Source organism: Varanus komodoensis, unplaced genomic scaffold, assembly GCF_004798865.1.
Source record: "Varanus komodoensis strain SLA01 unplaced genomic scaffold, ASM479886v1 scaffold5, whole genome shotgun sequence".
Classification (NCBI taxonomy): Eukaryota; Metazoa; Chordata; class Lepidosauria; order Squamata; family Varanidae; genus Varanus; species Varanus komodoensis.
The window spans coordinates 10,973,097-10,993,525 of NW_025336087.1; the positions used below are offsets into that span (position 1 = coordinate 10,973,097).

General features: G+C 39.4%; 1 protein-coding gene across 3 annotated transcripts in view; it reads left to right on the forward strand.

Annotated features, from left to right (window-relative positions):
* Positions 1-20,429, forward strand: part of ARSB (arylsulfatase B) — a 78,812-nt gene that overhangs the window by 39,014 nt on the left and 19,369 nt on the right. The window contains exons 5-9 of one of the 3 annotated variants that reach the window (XR_006416293.1): positions 690-933; positions 3,399-3,469; positions 10,710-10,873; positions 11,012-11,215; positions 14,020-14,512. Coding sequence is in view for 1 of the 3 variants with exons in the window: in XM_044446377.1 (XP_044302312.1) it covers positions 690-933; positions 3,399-3,469 (315 nt within the window). In the remaining 2 variants the exon portion in view is untranslated. Of the gene's footprint in view, positions 1-689; positions 934-3,398; positions 3,470-10,709; positions 10,874-11,011; positions 13,904-14,019; positions 14,513-20,429 lie in introns of those variants that run through there. The other 2 variants (XR_006416292.1, XM_044446377.1) reach the window with 2 other exon arrangements.

Below are 20,429 nucleotides of genomic sequence, written 5' to 3' on the forward strand. Positions count from 1 at the left end.
ATAATAATAATAATAATAATAATAATAATAATAATAATAATAATGGCAGTACATGGGCTGTTATGTCATGGGAACCTGGTCAGTGTCAGAGGTTGGGCACTCAACTTCAGACCTCCATGAAAACATGTCTGGTCTGTTCTGTACATATGATGTGATCTGTTGAAATCTAGTGTGTCATTTTGTCCAAATCCATTCCAGCAAACAAATTGGTTAATCAGCTACAAACCAAAACCAGAAACTGGTTTGTTGTTGACTGTGAAATCTGGCTTGTTTAAAGCATGGCTCATTATGATGTAGCTTATTCCTGGTTTGTTTGTTACCATATACCCTGAAGTACAGTTATCTGGCAAAAGCAGGTTGGAAACAAAGAAGCACAGGGCAGTGGATGGCTTCTGATGGCTGGCAAATGATTGTGAGAGAAGTGAACCAGAAATAGAGGAAATAAGCCACAGTTTGTTTGTCTGCAAGACAGTTCATTGCTCAAGCAACAAAATATTTTGCTTTAGGTTAACCTAAATAACGGCTTAGCATTAAGTATGAATGGAGCTATGGGCTCTTCCCATTAAGATACAGTCCTGTATCCCCTGGTCACAAGTTTTTATCCAATAAACCTTGTTAATTAAAACAGATCTAAAGAATTACATATGTACATATGATTAATATTGATACTGTTTGTTGTTATGTTTTAGACAATGGAGGCCAAACTATGGCAGGTGGAAATAACTGGCCATTAAGAGGAAGAAAGTGGACATTGTGGGAAGGTGGAATTAGAGGTGCTGGATTTGTTGCAAGCCCTTTACTGAAGCAGAAGGGAGTGGAAAGTCATGCCCTCATCCACATTTCTGACTGGCTGCCAACTCTGGTGAAGCTTGCTGGAGGAAGTACAAATGGCACCAAGCCTTTAGATGGCTTTGATTTATGGGAAACACTCAGGTAATTTCTACAATAAAACATTTGAAACAGAATTCTGCTTTAATAAGACATTATTCTTCACAATGAATGTTGTGCGACCAAAATCCTTATCCATCAAATGTTTTAAAAGTTTATGTCTTATGTACTTTGAAATGTGGTAGGATGGATAGGTGGATAGATAGACAGGATTTATTAAAAGCAACCAAACAGTCTGTAGTTGACATCAGGAATTTAACATGGCGTTAAAGCAAAAGCAACGGTTAGCAAAGGACAGGCAAGTAGTAGAAAATGAAGCAGGGTAAATGAAGCAAAGCAATATTACTTATATGTAATGGCATTTCCCAAAGGAAATGGTTTGTCTCTTGAAAAATGAATGTGTGAAAGCCAAAAATTATATATGCTAAATTACAAGTATGTATATGAACACATCCTTTATAAAATATATGGACTTTTTGAGAACATAATCGCAACCACATGATCAAACCATCATACATCTGGCATTTAATTGGTTCAGATTCACTGGCTTTCCACCAGCAGATCAGAAACTGCTTGTGGAACAAATTTCTGCTCTCCACTGTGGACACTGCATATACCCCAAGTCTGCTACAGAGGTTTGGGAGACCCTGTGGTGTGGAATCTTGGAGGTACATAGAGGACTGTGCAGACCAGGAAACCTTGCTACATGAAGGACGGTCTGTTCATGCAACACTGGATTTAACCTAATATAAGGAATTTACAGAGTGCCCATAAATTCTAATTTTTAGACCTAAGCATTTTCAGAATCTTCCAGATAGCTAATCAGTAGACAAGGAAGGAGTGTAATAGAACATGCATAAAGATCTTGAAATAATGTATTTGGATATTTGAATGGATTTGCTAACAAGAGTGATAATACAGTTGCTTACAGTGGACAAATTCCTGCAACCCAGTGATTGTCCATTGCGCTGCCCTTCAAAACCATTCCTTCCAATAGCTTGATTAATACTAATCACTCATGACAAAGTTTTTGTTATCTAAATGTTCTCCTATTGCACTTCCTATGTCTTTGCAGTGTTCCCCAGAATGCTGGTTGTTTTGTTTAAACAATGTAATCAGATACATTCCTGCAAGGTTTTTCTGATATCCCAAAATAAACAAGCTGGAAAGAGGTGATATTACATCATTAAACTATCAGCAACACCAAAAGAGATTTGCAGTCTTAGTTTAGTTGGGTGTTTTAATTAAAATGAAATAGCTTTTAAAAATTGATTGGATTTTAAAATATGATATAGATACTGTGCAGATAGAATTCCCCCAAGAATGAAAGCATCTAGAACAGTTATAGTTTTGCAACAGGCACAGTACATAAAATTGACCACAGTCTCCTCCTTGCTTCATTCTGTCATGCATCAGTTACTTATAACAGCTTTCTATTCGAGTTATTTAAACTTTTTGCCTTCCCGGAGTGATGTTTTTATTATTTTGTCTGGCTTTTGGTACTGAATATCTTCCAGGATAAGAACAAAGGATTGTACTTTATAAGTCATTGGGATTGTCCAGCACCCTGATCCTGTCAGCTTTCCTAAGTCTTGTAGACCAGAGTTCTGATTGGACAAAGCAATCTTGATAAAGTTACAGCCATAGCAATCAGGTTTCTCAGAAGTGAATAAAAATAAAATCTTGCATATAGAGGGTCAAAATCTAATGGTGCTGCCCTTCCTTCTCTGGCACCATTAGTCTGCTCAATGTTATCTGGAAGAACTTTTTCAAGTAGTGAAGGGTTTTCTTGGTGTAGACTCTTAATATGCTTGAAGGCCTACTGTGATGGATTTGCTGTACATTTTGTAAAGAAAGTCACATTTATGTTGTGAGACCATCATTTTGGCCAAAACAGAAATGATTGGTACTGTTTTGTCACAGTTTTATTGTCTTTTTTCCATAAACAGCAGCTTAGAAATAATCTATACAAAGAAGAAAATAAATAAATACGTTCAGAAGTGCTAACTAATATAAAATTGTGCTGTTTTCTGCTTAATGAAGGTAGACCATTGAGAGTGTTTAATTGTGTTTTCTGTACTAAGTCAAGGTATTAATATCTATGTTAACATATTAATAAATAGCTAGGAAACCACTGCACTTTAGAATTCTTGCCCAAAAGGAGCCTCCTGAGCACTTCTCTTCAGTAATTCAGAAACAAGTGAAAACATGTCCAGTTTAGGCATGTTCAGTTTAAAAATATTATGTAATTTTTTTTGTATTGATTCACTGTAAATCCCTTTCACTTTTTGTAAGGCAAAGCAAATTGCACACCTTAAAACAAACATGATACATTGAGGTACAAATTTCCCAGTACAGATAAATATTGTGCACCCATTTTGAGCACCATGTTAACAGACTTCATTCTTTCTTGAAAAGATCAAAAGGTAAGCACTGAAAGAGTAAGCACAAGGTTCTTTTAAACTGTAGAAGGAAATGTAATATTTTCCCCCTAATAACCTTTGTTGCAGTGAAGGAAAACCATCACCCAGAAAGGAGCTGCTTCATAACATAGACCCAATTTTCGTGGATCCATCACCATGTGAGTCTATCATTAATTTCTGGAACTCTTAAAGACTTAAGAGAACTGGTTAAGGCCAAGGGGGAATTTCCTCCAGCCAGGTAAGTTTTATTTTTCTATAGGTGGAAAATTGAAATAAGCTTGGACACCAGCCATTCTTCTACTTTGCCATAACATGTTGCAGTGATCTCATCTACAGCACACAGTTAACTACCCTCTAAATCATTCCCAGAGTCTGTTGCATTCTCTTGTGCTCCAGAGTTACTCATATGTAAACCATAATGTAGTCCAGAGCATGGAGCTGCTGACAGATAACCACATGTCTCAGGTACATGGTGAGGCATCATGCCAGAGAGCAAACTGTCTCCAGCACTGAGAAGTGCTGGCGATCTTCTAATAGCTGTGTGTATACACCCATGTGTTGTTTCATGTATAATAAAGCTCCATGGTTAACCTTGCAGATGGAGGGCTATAGATGTGTGGGAAGAATTAGTTCATACATGGCAACATAGTTCCAAATCCCATGGTTGCTTTTGAGCTGTAATTACACAAGTTGGGAGGTTTTGCCAATTCTGCTTCTCCACTAAATGCTGTCTGTTTTACAGTTCTTCACAGCTATTTTTTGTTTTGTTTTATTTGTTGCCAGAATCTAAGCTTTTCCATGTGGGAATTGTTTTAAGAAAATTTTCATTGGAACATGTCCTTTTTTACACTCTCTAAGTTCCTTAATGAAATTATTATGTAATAACAAAGAGGTGTCCAAAACCACAGATGGCAGTCCTTGCAGGGTTCCCAGGCTTTGCAGTTCTGATGCCTTGCACATTCCCTTTCACTCTTCTTCTGCAAAACTGGAAGTGCAGGAAACAGAGGGGAGAGAGGGAGGAGGGAGTAGCTGAATTAGGAATTGCATCGTGTGCAAGCCACTTTTTGCTGTTCTTTTCCTTGAAGCAGTGACAGGCAAGCAGCTCAGCAACTCCCTCCCTCCCTCCCTCCCTCCCTCCCTCTCTGTGGGAGGGAGGGAGGGAGGGAGGGGTGTGTGTGGAAAGAAAATATACTGTGGCTCTTGGCCAGGACAAAAGCATTCCACTTCGTAAGGCATCATGTTCCAGACATATGTTTTGGTCTTGCTGGTACTGCAAAACATTTTATGAAGCACCAGGTGGACAGGCTGGCATACTATGGAAGCCACATGCTATACAGGTCTACTCTTAACCATGCAGAGATCTCTCAGTGTTCTTGTTATAATATATAATGCAAGGACTCCCTGAAATAGTTTGTTGTGTGTGAAAGCTGTTCCTCTCAACAAAATGGAAGCAGCTGCAAGTTGTATTCCATAGGGTGCTTCTCTTTATTTATGTATGTATATATTGACTAAGGGACTGCAGGTGGCGCAGTGGTTTAAACTGCTGTGCTGCTGGGCTGGTAGATCGAAAGGTCGCCGGTTCGAATCTGCACAATGGGGTGAGTTCCTGTTGTTCTGTCCCAGCTCCTGCCAACCTTGCAGTTCGAAAGCATGCAAATACAAGTAGATAAAAAGGTACCACTTCGGTGGGCAGGTAACAGCGTTCCGTGACTTCGGTGTTTAGTCAAGCTGGCCATATGACCCCGGAAACCGTCTGCGGACAAACGCTGGCTCCCTCAGCTAGGAAATGGAGATGAGCACCGCCCCATAGAGTCAGGCATGACTGGACTTAATGTCAAGGGGAAACCTTTACCTTTACTATATTGACTAAGTTTCTATATTGCCACAAAACCGAAACTCTCTTGATATGAGCCTAACCATACTTTGCAACCAACATTTGAGGCCCTCCTCCAAAAGACTTATCTAAGGGAGGCTTGGGAGATGGCAGCAAGGAGTAAGAGCCTTTTCAGCGTTCACCTCCTGACTGTGGAATGCTCTCCTTGCTGAGGTCTGCCTGTGCTCATCTTTTCAGCATCAGGTCAAGACTTTCTTCTATTCCCAGCATTTGATGGTATGTGATAGGTTTTTTTAATATTACATTTTTATCAAGTGCTGTTGCTTTTATTCTTTTTTTTTCAGACTATCTTAAACGTTTATATGTTAAAGGTTTTATAGATTAAAGGTACATTACATTTTCCCATGTTATGAACCATTTAGAGTATGTTGGATGTTAGGTGATACTGAACTGTAATGAATGGATGAATTGCTTATTTTAAACTTTTCCCTATTTTACTTATTTATATTCTGCCTTTCTTAAGCAGAACTCAAAGTGGCATGTACTCATTTTGCCAATGACTCTCCCATCCAGATCTTCTCTGCAGCTTTCTGATAAATCAAATAGACTTGCCCCATGGGTACTTTGCTACGTAGTTAATTAATTGGTCAGAAATCATTGTGGTAGGTAGATGGTATTCCATATGCAGAGCTTAAGTTGACTGAGCCTTCACCATGACTCACCTGCTGAACCTGTTTTCAGTGACAGGAGTCCTGCAGGCACATGAGATATGTTCATAGGCATCTATGTAGTGCATCTCTTTTGCTACTCTCACTCCTGTAATCTCATACCTTTGGGATTAAAGGGGCAGGTCCTGAAACTTCAGTAAATGTTTAGCCCTATTACCTAGCTTTTTAGAAATTAAAATTAATTTTTAGATGTGAAACCTACATAGAACAGCTAGTTGCACTTGGCCTTTTCCTGTATAGAAACAACATGGGTACATAGTTTGTGGTTGGCTGCATCTGTGCTTCTTGTGGGTGACAGCAGCACAAGAGAACTGTCTGATTCAAGGCCTTGCTGTGCCAACCAGTCTTGAAAGAATACTGTGCTGACTGATGCAGCCCTACTGACTCCCCTTATGATCATCGCTCTGCAAAGCAATGACTCTTCTGGAACTCATTTTCTGTGATGTTAGTTGAACCAAGCTGGTGGCCAAGATAATATGCTACTGCAAAAATGAGTTGAGTCTGATATTTGCTCTTGGCATAGATTCCACAATGACCAGGTTTACTTTTTTCCCTTTTCCCAGTGCATATACTACAAATGATATGCATTTCTTAACATTCTGATGGTGAGATGACTAGGAAGGAGCCCTTCATTCCAGCTTGAACAATGCAGCACATCTCAAGACAATATAGGCACTGTATGAATGACAGAGTCTTTCCGGAGCCCCACATTTGGCAGGGGTGTTGGGGTAACCACTGCCTCATTAGAAAAAGACTTCCTCTTTTACCTCTTCATCTGGCTGACATACTGTTCCTCTAAAGTCTGTTGCATCCGCTACTCAGGCTATCTTTTGTAATCTTTTTCTTCTTGCCAAACTATATAAGAGCAGCCAGTCCTGCGATTTATGTTAATTGAGTGGTTTCTTAAATTATATCTCAGAAGATTTTGTATGAACTACCTCCATTATTTGTCAGTTCTCTTACAAATTTTCGTGTGCTTTGTAGACATTGAAGGTGATAGCTATGTATCCCTGATCCTGAGGGACATAAATAGCTTTGCAGATGGATACGATATATGCATTTACCTTGGCTACAAAGAGCAGTGTGGGACAGAAAGTATCCAGCATCCCTGACCATATGTTTGACCAAAGGGGAGTAGAATCTTTGATCCATTCCTCTGACCAAATAGACATTTTGAGAGTGTTGAACAAAATCTGTTCCAGATCATTCTTTACAGTAGTTAGAAACTTGTGCAGTTCAGTCGGTTCACATGTCTTCTCTTATTGGATGGGAGCAAAGGTATGTGAAACAACACTATATTAAAAATTCATTAAAACCTGTTAGTGCATTTAATGTGCATTAAACGATCCCTTTTTCGAAGTATACTTGTGTCATAACAATTTGCAACTACTGTTAGGATTCAAAAGTAATGACCTGAAAATTTCTCCATAGACTTAGAAACTTCTGAGCCCAGAGGCAGCCCACCAGACATGTGCTGGGGTCTGCCAGGGAGCTGACAATCTTCATTTCTGATGTCCCAGACAGATAACAAATCCAGCAAGTTTAGCAAGCTCCTGCTGTGCCATCATACATAGCTGATGTGCTATGTTCTGCTGGGTGGATCAAAAGCTTTGGGTGGTTACTGTAGCTCAGGAATGTTCACCCTCTTTCCGCCTGAGAACCAAATTCAATTTCAGAGAAGTTTTCAGTGGCCACATTCCAGTGGTAGGAAGGACGAAAGGCAAGAGGAGCAGGGACAAAAATATCAGCATATCATGTCTTGAAGCTCTTGCTGCCTGTTATTAGGCAAAAGGAGGGGCTGGAATGGGGGGGATGGAGACTGTGCAAACACCTCTAAATGATTAGTGATAGGAGGGAAGGGCCTGGAGGCAGGTAAAATGGGGTGTGACTATTTGGGATCTCCAGAGGACCAGATTGAGACCCCAGGAGGGCCAGATTTGATTTTTTTATCCAAGGTTCTGCATTCTTGCACTAGCTGAATATTGAAAGGAGCAGTCACTTTGCATATTGTACTTCATTGTTCTAATTTCAAATAAGTAAACCTGGCCATTGTGTCAATATGATATTTAGCAGGTCGGAAAGGTTCTGTGGAAATTAAGGACTATTAAATTAAACACTTAAAACTATTAAATTAAAGGCTATAAGAAACAAACTTTGCTTCTATAACATTCAAAATAGTTAACCTGTTTTCAGATTATAGGCGTCACACCTTTTGAATGGATTGGTGTTTTTCAAGGCACTCAAAAATCTCTGCCTTAGTATTGTCTTATACAGCTGTAACAAAAAGATTCTGGAAGAAAGATGATTGGGCCCAATGCAGAATGAAGAATTTATACTCCTCATGTAAATTCTAACTAACCACCAAGAACAATATATATGGGGCAGATTTCAGTGAAGATAAAGAATAACAGCCCTGTTTGAATAACTTGCACTCGTTCCTTGGATGGTTCTGAGGAATACAGTAGAGGTGAACAAAGAGCACAGTAGCACCAACCCCCCCCCAAAAAAAACCAAAAAACAACCCCCCCAAAAAAACCCATCTGTGCTATCACTGCAGGCCAGACTAAATGTCACAATGGCAGCCATATATGTTGTACATGTTTTCAGACACTGGCAGGGATTAAGGGCTGTTACTGTTGTTGCTGGGAAAGGGAAGTCCCTCTTCCCCCTTTTTTACTACTCACTTTCCCTTCCCCTTCCATGCTTTGCTCTGTTTCATGGTTCAGATGCAATCCAGGCATACCTCTCAACTCCTGCTCCCCATTGCTTAAAGAAGGCAATTTTGAACTGTGCAAAACCATCTTCCAGTCAGTCTTCCTTCTCTTCAGCTTCAGTCTACTCAGGAGTGTGTATAATAAGTAGCAACATCATAAGACAGCAATGGGAATCAAAGTATCTTGGTACATCTATATAATGCATCATTTGAGCCACATGGTGCAAGAAATCTCATTGCTGTTCATGTCACTGGTTCAGTTTCTGAAATGCTTTTGCAGAAAGGAGGGTTTTGCTCAAATCCTCCAGAGTCTTGCTTCCTATACTTCACCTCATTTCTACATGTCCTTTCCTCAGTTTCAAGCCATTTGTCATGATACTGTTTTAAAGATCTGGAGCTTCATAACATTCTCTGCTTAATTGCTAAATTTTACTTTTAGAATACAAGCCTTCTTTTACTAACCATGTAAAGCTACATGATCTTGCTTGCCAGGGCTCACTTCTTGCCACCGCAATGATGGTACAGTTGGTTAGAGTATGGAATGGGGCCTGCTCGGTTAGCCCCTTGATCCAGGACGCTGGCTTTGTCTGCTCCCTCTGCTGGTTTTGGCTTGTTTTCGTGCTGAGTTTTGGAACCAATGACCCTGAAATGTAAATGAATACATAAATACTATAAATAAAGAGAGCAAGAGATATCCACAGGATAATTTTTCCCTTTCCATAGATTAGGCAAATACCTTATACCTTTGACCATTGGAGTGTTAGGCCATTACATCATCTAGACAACACAACCCACAGTTTGCAACCAACAAACCATGGATTTTCTTGTGGTTGTTTGTGATAAACAAAGCATTTGTTTAGATGACATAACAAGTCACAGTTCAGTGACAATCCACAGATCAATGAAAATTCAGATTTAAACCATATTCAGGCTTGTCATGTTCCTTCTAAGACTCAGCCTTCCATCTGGCATTTGGTGCTAATATGACAAAACTTTTTTGATCCCCTTGTAAGGAACACTGAAATGAATCTATCTAAATATTGAATCTAGAAGGTATTTTAACTCTTTAAATTGCATTACTATCTATAGCGTTATTTTCTATAGCAAAGATGTAGTATTTCTACATCTTTCAACTCCCTTTTTCATGTTTTCCCAATATGTTAACACCTGTTGCAAAACATGATGCTCTGAAATTGTACACATGTATACTTGAGCAGTAAGTTCCATTGAACAGCTTTCCCTAAACTTATTCTCCAGATGTCTTGGGCTACAACCCAGTGATAACACATTTGGAGGACCACAAGGAAGGAAGTTGTGTAAGACTGGTGCAGCCTGAATATAATATTCTGAGTGTGAATTATGAGAGCGCTAAATTGCTCTCCTGCTCATATTCCTTAACATAATTCCATTCAGTAACATTTTGGAGATGAATTCACCTCTGATTCATGTAAAAGTGTAAAGATTGCATGGCTTCTAGAGAAGGCACCAAAGTTCTTAATTAATGTGACACACAATATGGACTGGACCATTTCATAATGCTCAGTCGCATTTACTCTTAACCTTCTTCTCTTGCTCAGTGTAATTCAAGGTGGTTTTCTTTTTTCAGTTCTTTATTATTGGAATTATTGGTTTGCAGTGTTTCTAGCTGGTATTTCTGTCTTATAAAGATGCTGTCAGGTATTCTTAGATTATAGCTGTTTAGTTTTTAAAAATTCTGATAACCTGCAATATTTACATAATTATCTTAGAACCTATAGTATTTGTTTGCAATTTATGTAATTAACCAAATGGTGGATGTTAATACAAATCTGAGGAACTGCCAATACAAAAATGCTTCCATATAAGCTAGATTTCTGTTAGTTGTATTTGTTAAAACATTTATATTTTCTTTTCCAGCATTCATTTGCAAAATAGAGTAAAATAATGTTAAATCAAATTAAAACAATCAAAATCACAATACATAGTGATTGAAAATACAGTAGCAGAATCATTTAACATAAAAGAGCCAGGATAAACCAGCAAAAGCAGCCAAGCTGAAATAAAATGTTTTTTACTTAGTATCAAATTACTGCTGAGCAGCACAGATCTACTAGAGCAGCTTTCCCCCATCTTGTGTCCTGCAGGTGATCCTGACTACCACCAGCTGTGCTGGCAGGAGCTGATGAAACACAAAAGGTCTTGAGGTCACCAGGTTGGGGAAGCTTGTCCTGATGGAATTAATTCCAGAAGTGGGACACTACAACACTGTGCTCCTCATTCCAAGAGAGGGGGCTCAGAGATTGGGCAGGTGTGTAAAAATGGGTTGGCAGACTTGAAATCTGCTAAAAGATCTCTAAATGATATTCAATAGATTAACAAGGACTTCTGTCTGCCAGTGATTTAACAATAGCAACTACAAAAAGCCTTATTTTCCTTTCCAATTTAGCATCAAGATGGCTTGTGGAGGAAATCAAGAGAGCATGAAGAAAAACAGGATTAGATTTATATGTGAAAGATATTATTCTGGTACTACAAAGAAATTCCTTGGCTGAGCACAAGCTCACTGGCACCTTGTTCTGCCATGTTATGTCTGCCAGACATTTTGTACCTGGCCCTGGCTGGTGAACCCTGGGTTCCAGTGAAAAAGAAGGTAGATCCTGCGAGGCTAAGCCTGCACACCCCTGCATATGTTGAGTAAACTACTGCCTGGGTCAGATTTAAAGTTTGCTATACAGATTTGTTGCTGCAGATGTTCCCAGGTGTTTCAGTGCTAGCTTCTCAAAATACATTTTAACTGAAAGGGTAGGCATTGTAAATGAGAGAGAGATGCAGCTAAAACAGCACCTTGCCCACACGTTACATGGCCACAGTGTATAATCTCAGTGCTTATAAAAAGACAGAGACTTGTGCACACTGTTTCTGTAATTATTTATTTTACAACAGTATACAATTATCCGTGAGACATAATGTAGACAAGGACTGCAAAGAGTGCAGTCTACAGGCCACATGTTGCCTGACAAATGATTTCTGGCAGCTTGCCAGATCAGCCTCTCTGCCAGGGAGGCAGCATGGTCTGGAGTTTCTCCTGCCGGCACTAGCAGGAGAATCCCTTTCCTATCCCTGCATCTACATTTGTGCATCTGTATTGTCTGGCACCTCCCAGTGTCATCCTTGGGGTCAAAATGTTTGTGCACTTCTAACAGAGATAATTGCAAATTTACATTTGGACAGCCATTTGGTTGAAAAGGGATTCCAGTAACATATTAGAAACCAAAGCAGGATGCCGTCCATTCTGGAGACACATTGAAAGGACCAGGAGCATCTTGCAACACAAAAGTACTGATGCAGTAATGTTTTGCCAAACAGTCATATACACACTGAGGTTTACTGGGGCTTATGTTCTCTTTCTGTTACAGCCTGAGCCAAACCATTTTTCAAAAGTTTAAAAAATATCTTTGTGGGTTCTGCTGTGACAGAGATCTGGAGGAAATAAGCCCTGCTAAACATATGCTATAATTTTTGCATAAATTAGCCCACCAGAGACTCAACACGTTGCTACACTGAACAGAAACCAATGTCTAGACACTGAAGTGCTTTAAAAATATTTTAGTGATCATCTACATTTGCAGATTCTCTTGCCTTTCTGTTTAATCTTTTCATACAACATTTCCTTAAGAATTAAAGAAAACCTACTGTTCCCTAATGAATATGTCACTTGAATGCTCTTATAGAGGGATAAAATCATATAATAGGTAGATATATGTTTCAAATTAAGTGCACTTAAGTGCACTGGGGAAAATGGCAAAATGTATGTAGCACACATATTTGTTAAACTTTGCATCGTTCCTTTAAAAAAACTACCAGGTCTCCGAAGTTATTGATGGCTTGGCAGCTGGGAGGGTGACGTCAGCTCTTCCATTGTGAAGGATCTGCTTTCTTTTAGATAGTCTTATGGCATTTCATCAAGTTTCAGTGATTCAGCTGAATTAAAAACCAACTGGCTCTGAGTCAAAATTTCCTTAACTCCTAAACCAAACATGTTCCTGACCACACAGCCATTACTAGATGGCCTGTCGCATAGCAGTGCTGCAACTCTGTATTCTATTAGAGGCAGTTTTATTTTTCAAGATCTGAACAGAATGACATCATGAAAGTAGCTCAACCCAAGTTGAAACTGAAGATTGTTAATCAGAATCTGTCAATATACTTCTTTTTTTGGCATTTTAATTCATGAATTAAAGAGGTGTTAAACATTAATCTTATCGATCTGAAAAGACAAATTGGAGGTTTTTATTAAAGGCTTCCCAGAGGTGATTCAAGAGAGCAACATTGATATAGAGTTATTTCTGGGTAAGGGACTTCCACTACCATTCACAATTGTATGCATTGTGTACATGCAAAATCAGAAATAGAGTGACCCATGTGTCTATGTATTATAGTAAATTTAATTTAAACACAATTGGACTTAAAGGCAAAGATGCAAGACACAGAAATTAAGAAGCATGATAAATTGAGTCCATTACTTAATCAGAACTAATTTAATAAAAATGTGTTAGTACCCTCAATATCTATAAGGCCATTACTTCAGGCATTGTGCTAAAAACTACCCAAATAAATATCTGCATGCAAATAAAACTATTATGACATACACAGTTCTGCAGTTTTGGAAAGGATGCATCGTGGCTGCAGTTTTGTGCCCAGTTATTGATGTTGCATTCCACTGAGTAGCAGATCCATGACTGGGTATAGGATTGCTGCAACTGGCCCCCATCCAGCCCTGTCATTAATTCAAAATAGCTCCCTATATACATGGAAACAGATGGATGCATGTTCAGTGTTAAAATCCCCCATGGAAGGTACAAATAAGAATGAGGCAACAATCCTTAGCTGCACAGACTCAACACACTGCTTGGCTTACAGTTCAGTTGAGCCAGCAATGACAGGATGTGTGAACTGACTTGTTTGATCCATTAGGGAGTTGGAATATCTGTGCTGTGAAACTTAGCAGCAAATACATAGTGTTTCCTTGTGATAACAATGGCTTGTGAAGTATACTGTATCACAAAGTACTATATTCCAGTCCTGCTCATGCACCATCACTTCAGCAGCCTCTGTTGCCATCTGTGATTGCATTTTTGCAATTACTACTGCAAGCTGTAGAGATGGTCACCAGCTAGGAAAAAAAATTCACAAAGAATAGCTCAGCTCAGCTCATTTTCTGACCTCTTTCACATGCATTTCTATTGAGATGTGGACATTCTGGTCTAGTGAACATTCTGCATAGTTCCACAAAATTATACAGACTGCCTGTGATTTCATTTTGTATACCTGCTCAACATTTGTGCTCAGTTGAATTGGTGCCATAATTTATTATGGAATTGCCCATTTCATTTTTCATTAATATTTTATAATATGTGAATATTTAGTTTATAATAAATCAACTTTGAATTTCAGTGACATTATATATTGCACTTGCAAGAATATCAGAAGAATTTATCTTGATTACAGGACAGTTAGCTCCTCTGGGCTCCATTTTTTACGTGCTGCACAAGGGCTGAAAAGACACTGTGAGTTATTACCCAGCCACATTGATTTGTGCCATTCTTTTTTTTTTTCTTTTCATTGTTGATGGGAAAATATAGAATTGTGCCAGAAAGAACACAGTGTAAGGGGAAGGCATGCACTGCTTTTGTAGGTACATAATCATGTGTGTGAAGGGGGTCTTTACTTTTTCTAACCAAAGAAGCATATTTTCTTTGCTGTTTCTAATGTCTAACACCTGTCATTATTTGAAAACTAAAAGAATGTATGAAAACTGTATGATTTCCATGGAACCTCCTCCTCCTCCTGATTTTGTGAATTTGAAACCTTAGAATTTCAGGACTACAAAGTACATAGAGCTCATTTGATTCAAGCCTCCCAATAAAAGTATACATTATCTATAAGAGTAGATTACAATATGGAACAAGATTTAATAAAATGCACTTTGGTAGGTGCCTGTATGATAAGGAAATGGTTTAAAATATTCTTGCATGGCTGAAATGAGCTGTGTGATACACTGCACAGAATTGTAAATACTTCCTGAGTCTATTTGGGAAAGGGTGGTGGAACCTGTCCTTTGAAAGTAGGCACTAGGTTCCTTCTGTGGCATGACCAGTCCAAAGGATCACATTGCATGTGGCATGAAGCAACTCAGCCTAAGACCATGGCTAACACAAGACAGAGCACTACCTGAGGCAAACTAGTAAGCCTGTCCTCATACAGTCCTTTCAGCAGCACCACTCCTCACCCTTTAATGGTGGTGGATGCACAGGCTCTCTCAGGTTCTCCAGGGCAATCTCATTCTTCAGGGCCATGCTTTGACAAAGGCTTCTTTCCTAAGACTGAAGCATTGTGGGCAACCTGTCCCTGGAGAGATGGTGAGGCACCAGTATCTGCTTTCAATAGTATTTGCTGCAGTAGCAAATGTGCAGCAGTGTTCCAGGGTTGATGGGCTGTTGGGTGAAGTGGTGACAATACTGGCAGCAGCGACAGCAATAGGCAGTGGATGAGGGATGTGATCTGCTGTCCTGCCCAGTCTGCTCTCTGAGCCACATGACTCATCAGATCATGGTAGGGCAGAATCTGAGACCTTGGAGAACTGTTACTTGTCAGAGTTAAGAAAACATGGGCTGGATTCAGACAACATGACAGGCCATGGTGGTCTTTTATCATTGTTGGTCTGTCATGTTGTCTGAACTCAGTCATAGTATTTCACCATGGCAAATCTGGCCTTTAGAAACCATGACAGGAAACAACTGTTTGTCCTATGGTTTCTCTATACCATCATGTTATTGAAACTCAAGATCATGGCTTCTACATCATGGTATGCAACTACCACAGAGGCCTCTGGAAAGAGTGACAACTACAGGAGCTGCTCCAGTCATCCAGTCTCTATTTGTGGACCAATGAGGAAGAGGCAGGTGATATAGGCAGGGAGTGATGCACCTTGGGAGTGAATTTCAAGCACAGTGATTGGAGGAATACACACCAGCAGTAGGAGGACTGTGGAAGCCATGATGAAGTAGAAACCACATGATCATCTGTCAGGTAGACATGGTAAAAAATGCAAACCATGGTAACCACGCAAGGTTGTGTGTTACATTGTATGAACATAGTCATTTTTTCTCAACTCTAAAAGTGCCGAACAGATAAATTATGCATGCATTTTTCCAAATGAAGACCAGGAACCAGGAATGGTTGTCCACTTAGCAATCAATAAATCTCCTGTTTTTGTTTCTCTTCTGGAATTTCAGAATCAAGATAATTGTCTAGTTGGTGGACTGCATTCAATTTGGAAGGTTACTATCTGAGGGGAGCCTGAATACAAAAGGCAACTTAGTTCAGAGTTAATCAGACAATGCAAGATAAATATATGTATAAATGTATATGTATAAAAACATCTCTCATAAATAGGCCATGCCTATTTAATTAGCCTGTTTAATGGTCAAGTAGGGACCAGAATAACCTGTTTAATTCCAATCTTTTCCATCCTAACCTGCAACTTTCTAATAATATTGTATTAAATGCTTTACTGAAATCCAAGTAAAATTAATTATACTGATCTATTTTTCCATAAGTTCAGATATCACTTCAATATACAAAATGTAAGATATGGGAAGGCATGGCCTGTAGCTCAGCAGAGCACATGCTTTCTACCTGTAAGCTCCCAAATGCAATTTACAGCGTCTCTGCTCAAAGCTGACTCTTGCCTGTAACCCTAGGCTACATCCATATTTGGGCAAGTAGGTTTCCACTCACATAATGGAATTTCTCATCTTTTCCTCACCCATTATAGTTCTCATGTGTCCCCCAAATATTTTGTAGAGTGTCCCATTAGGGAAGGGATATACAGAGGAGTATGGATTCCATTCCATTGGTGGGTGGATACATTTGGATGTCTCCCCTAGAGCAGGGATGGGCAGATGTCAGGCTTGTCCAATCTACCTTTTTTACTAGGATCCCACAATCACCCAGTTGGAGACTGGTGCAAAAGAAACCTAAGTCCAGGATGCTGGTTGTGAATGTGAATGTGATAGTGACTGATTGTGATAGTGATTTTGACTACCATAAGTTCAGATTTAAGTGAATCTCATAGTCTTTACATGCAGAAATCTGCTCCTGCTTAGGCCAATCATTCTTAATTTGAGTGGAATAATTTACCTAATGCAGAATTTCTTTCAACTACAATCATACCTGCCTGCTATGCTCAACATCTAGGGCCTCCACCAAGGTGGCTTGAAGGGCAGCAGCAAGAGGGAGGGCTGTCTCTTTGGAGCTCCTGCAGCTATGGAATGACCTCCCCACTGAGACCTGCATGATGCCAAACTCTTGTCCTTTTTTTAGTGTCTGGTTAAAATAGCCCTTTATACCAAGGCATTTAAAATATACATGGATATTCAAGGACTTAAGGGATTACCCATCACAGGCCTTTTGCAGCTATGTTGTTTTAGCTGTTGGTTAAAATTGTTTTTAAATTTTTGTATTTTGAGGGAAAAGGGCACTTTAATACATTGTTTTTCCAAAGACAATGCTCCCAAAGGACTTTGGCTATTGAGCAGTAAAGATGTTAAGTAAGTAAGTAAGTAAGTAAGTAAGTAAGTAAGTAAGTAAGTAAGTAAAGGAGGAAGTGCAGGAGATTCATTTTATTAGTGCTATTATTGAGTGGGAATCAGAAATCCTTGCTGATCTACCTGAGATCACCCAGAGATCTGCCAGTAGATTTAGATCTACCATCTGTGCCCCTCTGTCCTAGGGAACCATTGCCAGTCAAACTGCATGGTATTGGGCTAGATAGACGAACAGGGTGATTTGGTATAAGGCAGCTTTGGTCATCTAGGTACGTACAATATACATTTTGCTGAATCAATGCTGTGTCTAGATTTTCTACCTTGGTTTTTAATTATTTCCCTTCTTTTGACATTCATTTTAGTATTTTAGGTAGTGCTGATATGAAACCTTCTCATTGGTTATTATCCAGCTTCCTTATTCTCTTTTGTAAAGCATTAGTTAAAACTAAGTTTTCTAAAACATAGCATATTGTGCTCTTCTCTGCACTGGATTGTTAATACCAGTTTGAAAAAGATGGTTCTTAAAATCAAATCCTTGATCAATCCTTGATAAATTAATTTGAACTTATGGCTGAACCTAGTTATTCTATTCCTCACATTTTATTACAGGATATCATCTGGGGTTTATCCTGTCCAACCTAGTATGGTAATGTTACTTGCAGGCAACGTTTAAAAAGAAAACAGCCCTACAACTCCCAGCATTCTCCAGCCTAAAACTGAGAATCATAGAATTTTTTTTCCTATACAAACATACATAGGGTTATGCCTTGACTTGGAAAGACCTTCATTTTGAACCACAACATCTTTGTACAAAACATACTATCAGCATGACAATGAATGTGTAGAGAACTTGTATCTAAATATCAAGGGCTAATAGTTCAACTGGTGAATTAAGGTCACTAAAGAACATTGTTTAGTTTTTTAAAAAATAGTTATCATATATACATCTGGGCATTATTGGCATGACAGTAATAAATAAGAGTCTAGATAATAACCAGATTTTTATCAGTTCCTTCAAAATCAGTACTCCATTAATTTTTCAAAGGTCAGGGTCACAGCTATTCCTCAAGCATTCTTATTTTAATAGAGTAACTGAAAGTGTCTGAGTTCTGCAGAAAATTCATTATCGCTATAAAGCTTCAAAAGGTCACAAAATGTCTTTCTTCACTGAAGTAGCAAAAATTTTTATTTCTTCAATAATTCATTATCACAGTAGAGCCTGAAGGAGCCCTTGACATTTCAGCATCCTCCTCCTCCAAGGAAAATAATTGTTTTCATATATCATGATTTAGAAAACGACAGAAAAATTAGTGAAAAACAAACACAAACCTTTCTGGTCTGGGAACCATCTGTATTTCTCTTTGATTTTAAAGCTTCCCCCCATATGTTGTCATTGATGTTCTCCACATATACACTGGTATGAAATTGGAAGTTGGATGTTTGTGTTCTCTTCCCATGCACTTCCATCTCTTGCAATCTGCACTGCACTTGTTGTTACCGCCACTGCTCCCATAGAGAAATGGCTTTTTCAGAACAGAGGAAAGTATAGCAATTCCAGCTTTTCTCTCCAGCACTGGCTAACCAGGCACTCCTATGCTGGTATGAGAGAGAAGGCCATCTTCACTTGTTTTCTGCAGCAGTGCATAATCAGGGCATGTGGGGAAGGGTCAGTGGCTGAGCGACTGTTTATTTACAGCTAGTGTGGCACAGTGGTTAAAGGGCTGGACTAGGACAGAAGATTCAGTTTCTGGTCTCTACTTGGCCATAGAGCTCATTGGGTGGCTTTGGGCAGTCACTGACTCCCAGCCTAACCTACCTCACATGGTTGTTGAAAGGATGAATAGGAGAAGGATTATATAAGCTGCCCTGCGTACCTTGCAGAAAAAGACAGGATATAAATATAATGATTAAATAAAAACTATTTGATTTGCTAAGGAGACGGCAGTCATAGCAGCTAACAATGCACGACTGGAATAAAAACAGTCAAACATAACAGTAAAAGGACTGAAACAGCATCTAACTCAGCAGACTCAAGCCATTTCTGGTGGGTTTGTACCACTTGGGAGTGGTCCATGAAGAAAATCTGTGTTCAATCCCTGCCATTTCCAGTTTGAAGAATCAGGATGTAGGTTATATAAAAGGTATCTGCTTGAGTTTGGAGAGCTATTGCCCAGAAGAGCAGGCAGTACTGCCCTAGGTAGGCTCAAGTTCTCCCCTGGTATAAGGCAGTTTGCTGTATTCCATCTCTGGTTATGGACATCTTCATCAATAATGATGGTTACTGATAACGTTCTATGCCATGCATGTGGCAGGCAGCACAGTCACTGGCCACTGTACAGAGTCTAGATGGCCATAGGATTTGTCCATGTCCCAGCTCCAACTCTGAGAACTTGCAGCAAGGTCACAGCTGGGACTCCAAACTCAGAGAGCCCTCCTCCCAGCATTGCACCCAGCATGGAAAGAACTGCACTGGCTGTGGCTCCAAGATCATAACAGCCTCCGAGATTGGTTTTGTAGTATGTGGAAAGGGCACATACACTCCTGCCATTACTAAGGCAGACACAGATGGCCAGGATTGGTTGCTTAAGTGTTTTGCGTGCTGGGACCTTTGCCTTTGCAGTCCTCCCACCTTGCACAGGGTTCAGAGGGTTATGGGCAGCCTCATTGGATAGCAGCCTAAGCCTTCATTTGCTTACTTGCTTGCTTGCTTGCTTGCATGTATTATAGGCTGCCTATAATTGCCAAGACTTCTTAGGTGGCTTATTGTGCATAAAACATATTAACAGATTAAAACATATTAAAACCAATTAAAACATAATGAATTAAACATCTATACAAGCAATGAAAAAGGGCCACAGCACGCAGGTTTAATGTTAAAAAAAAATTCCTAAAAGAAATTTACCTAATGTCTCCATCATACATTAGCCCTAATCAGGCATTTCACTTACTGTGTATACCAGCCCACACCCTGGGGTCAGGGCGAAACTGCACAGCCACACACTTACCATCACATGTGTTGCATAGCACAGCTTCCCCCCCAACAGCAGTCTTGTGTAGAGCATGGATAACTACATAGAGGATCCCGCTGTTGTTCCTTGGTATAGCTAAATGCTGGAATAAGGTCCATCTGTTAATGAATTCCATAAGTTAATTATGTGGTACCTGAAAATGTGCTTTTGTTTATACTTGAAACCAGCATGTGCTGAAAAAGTGTCACCAGGAGATCCTGTGTTCTAATATTTTGATACAGGATAT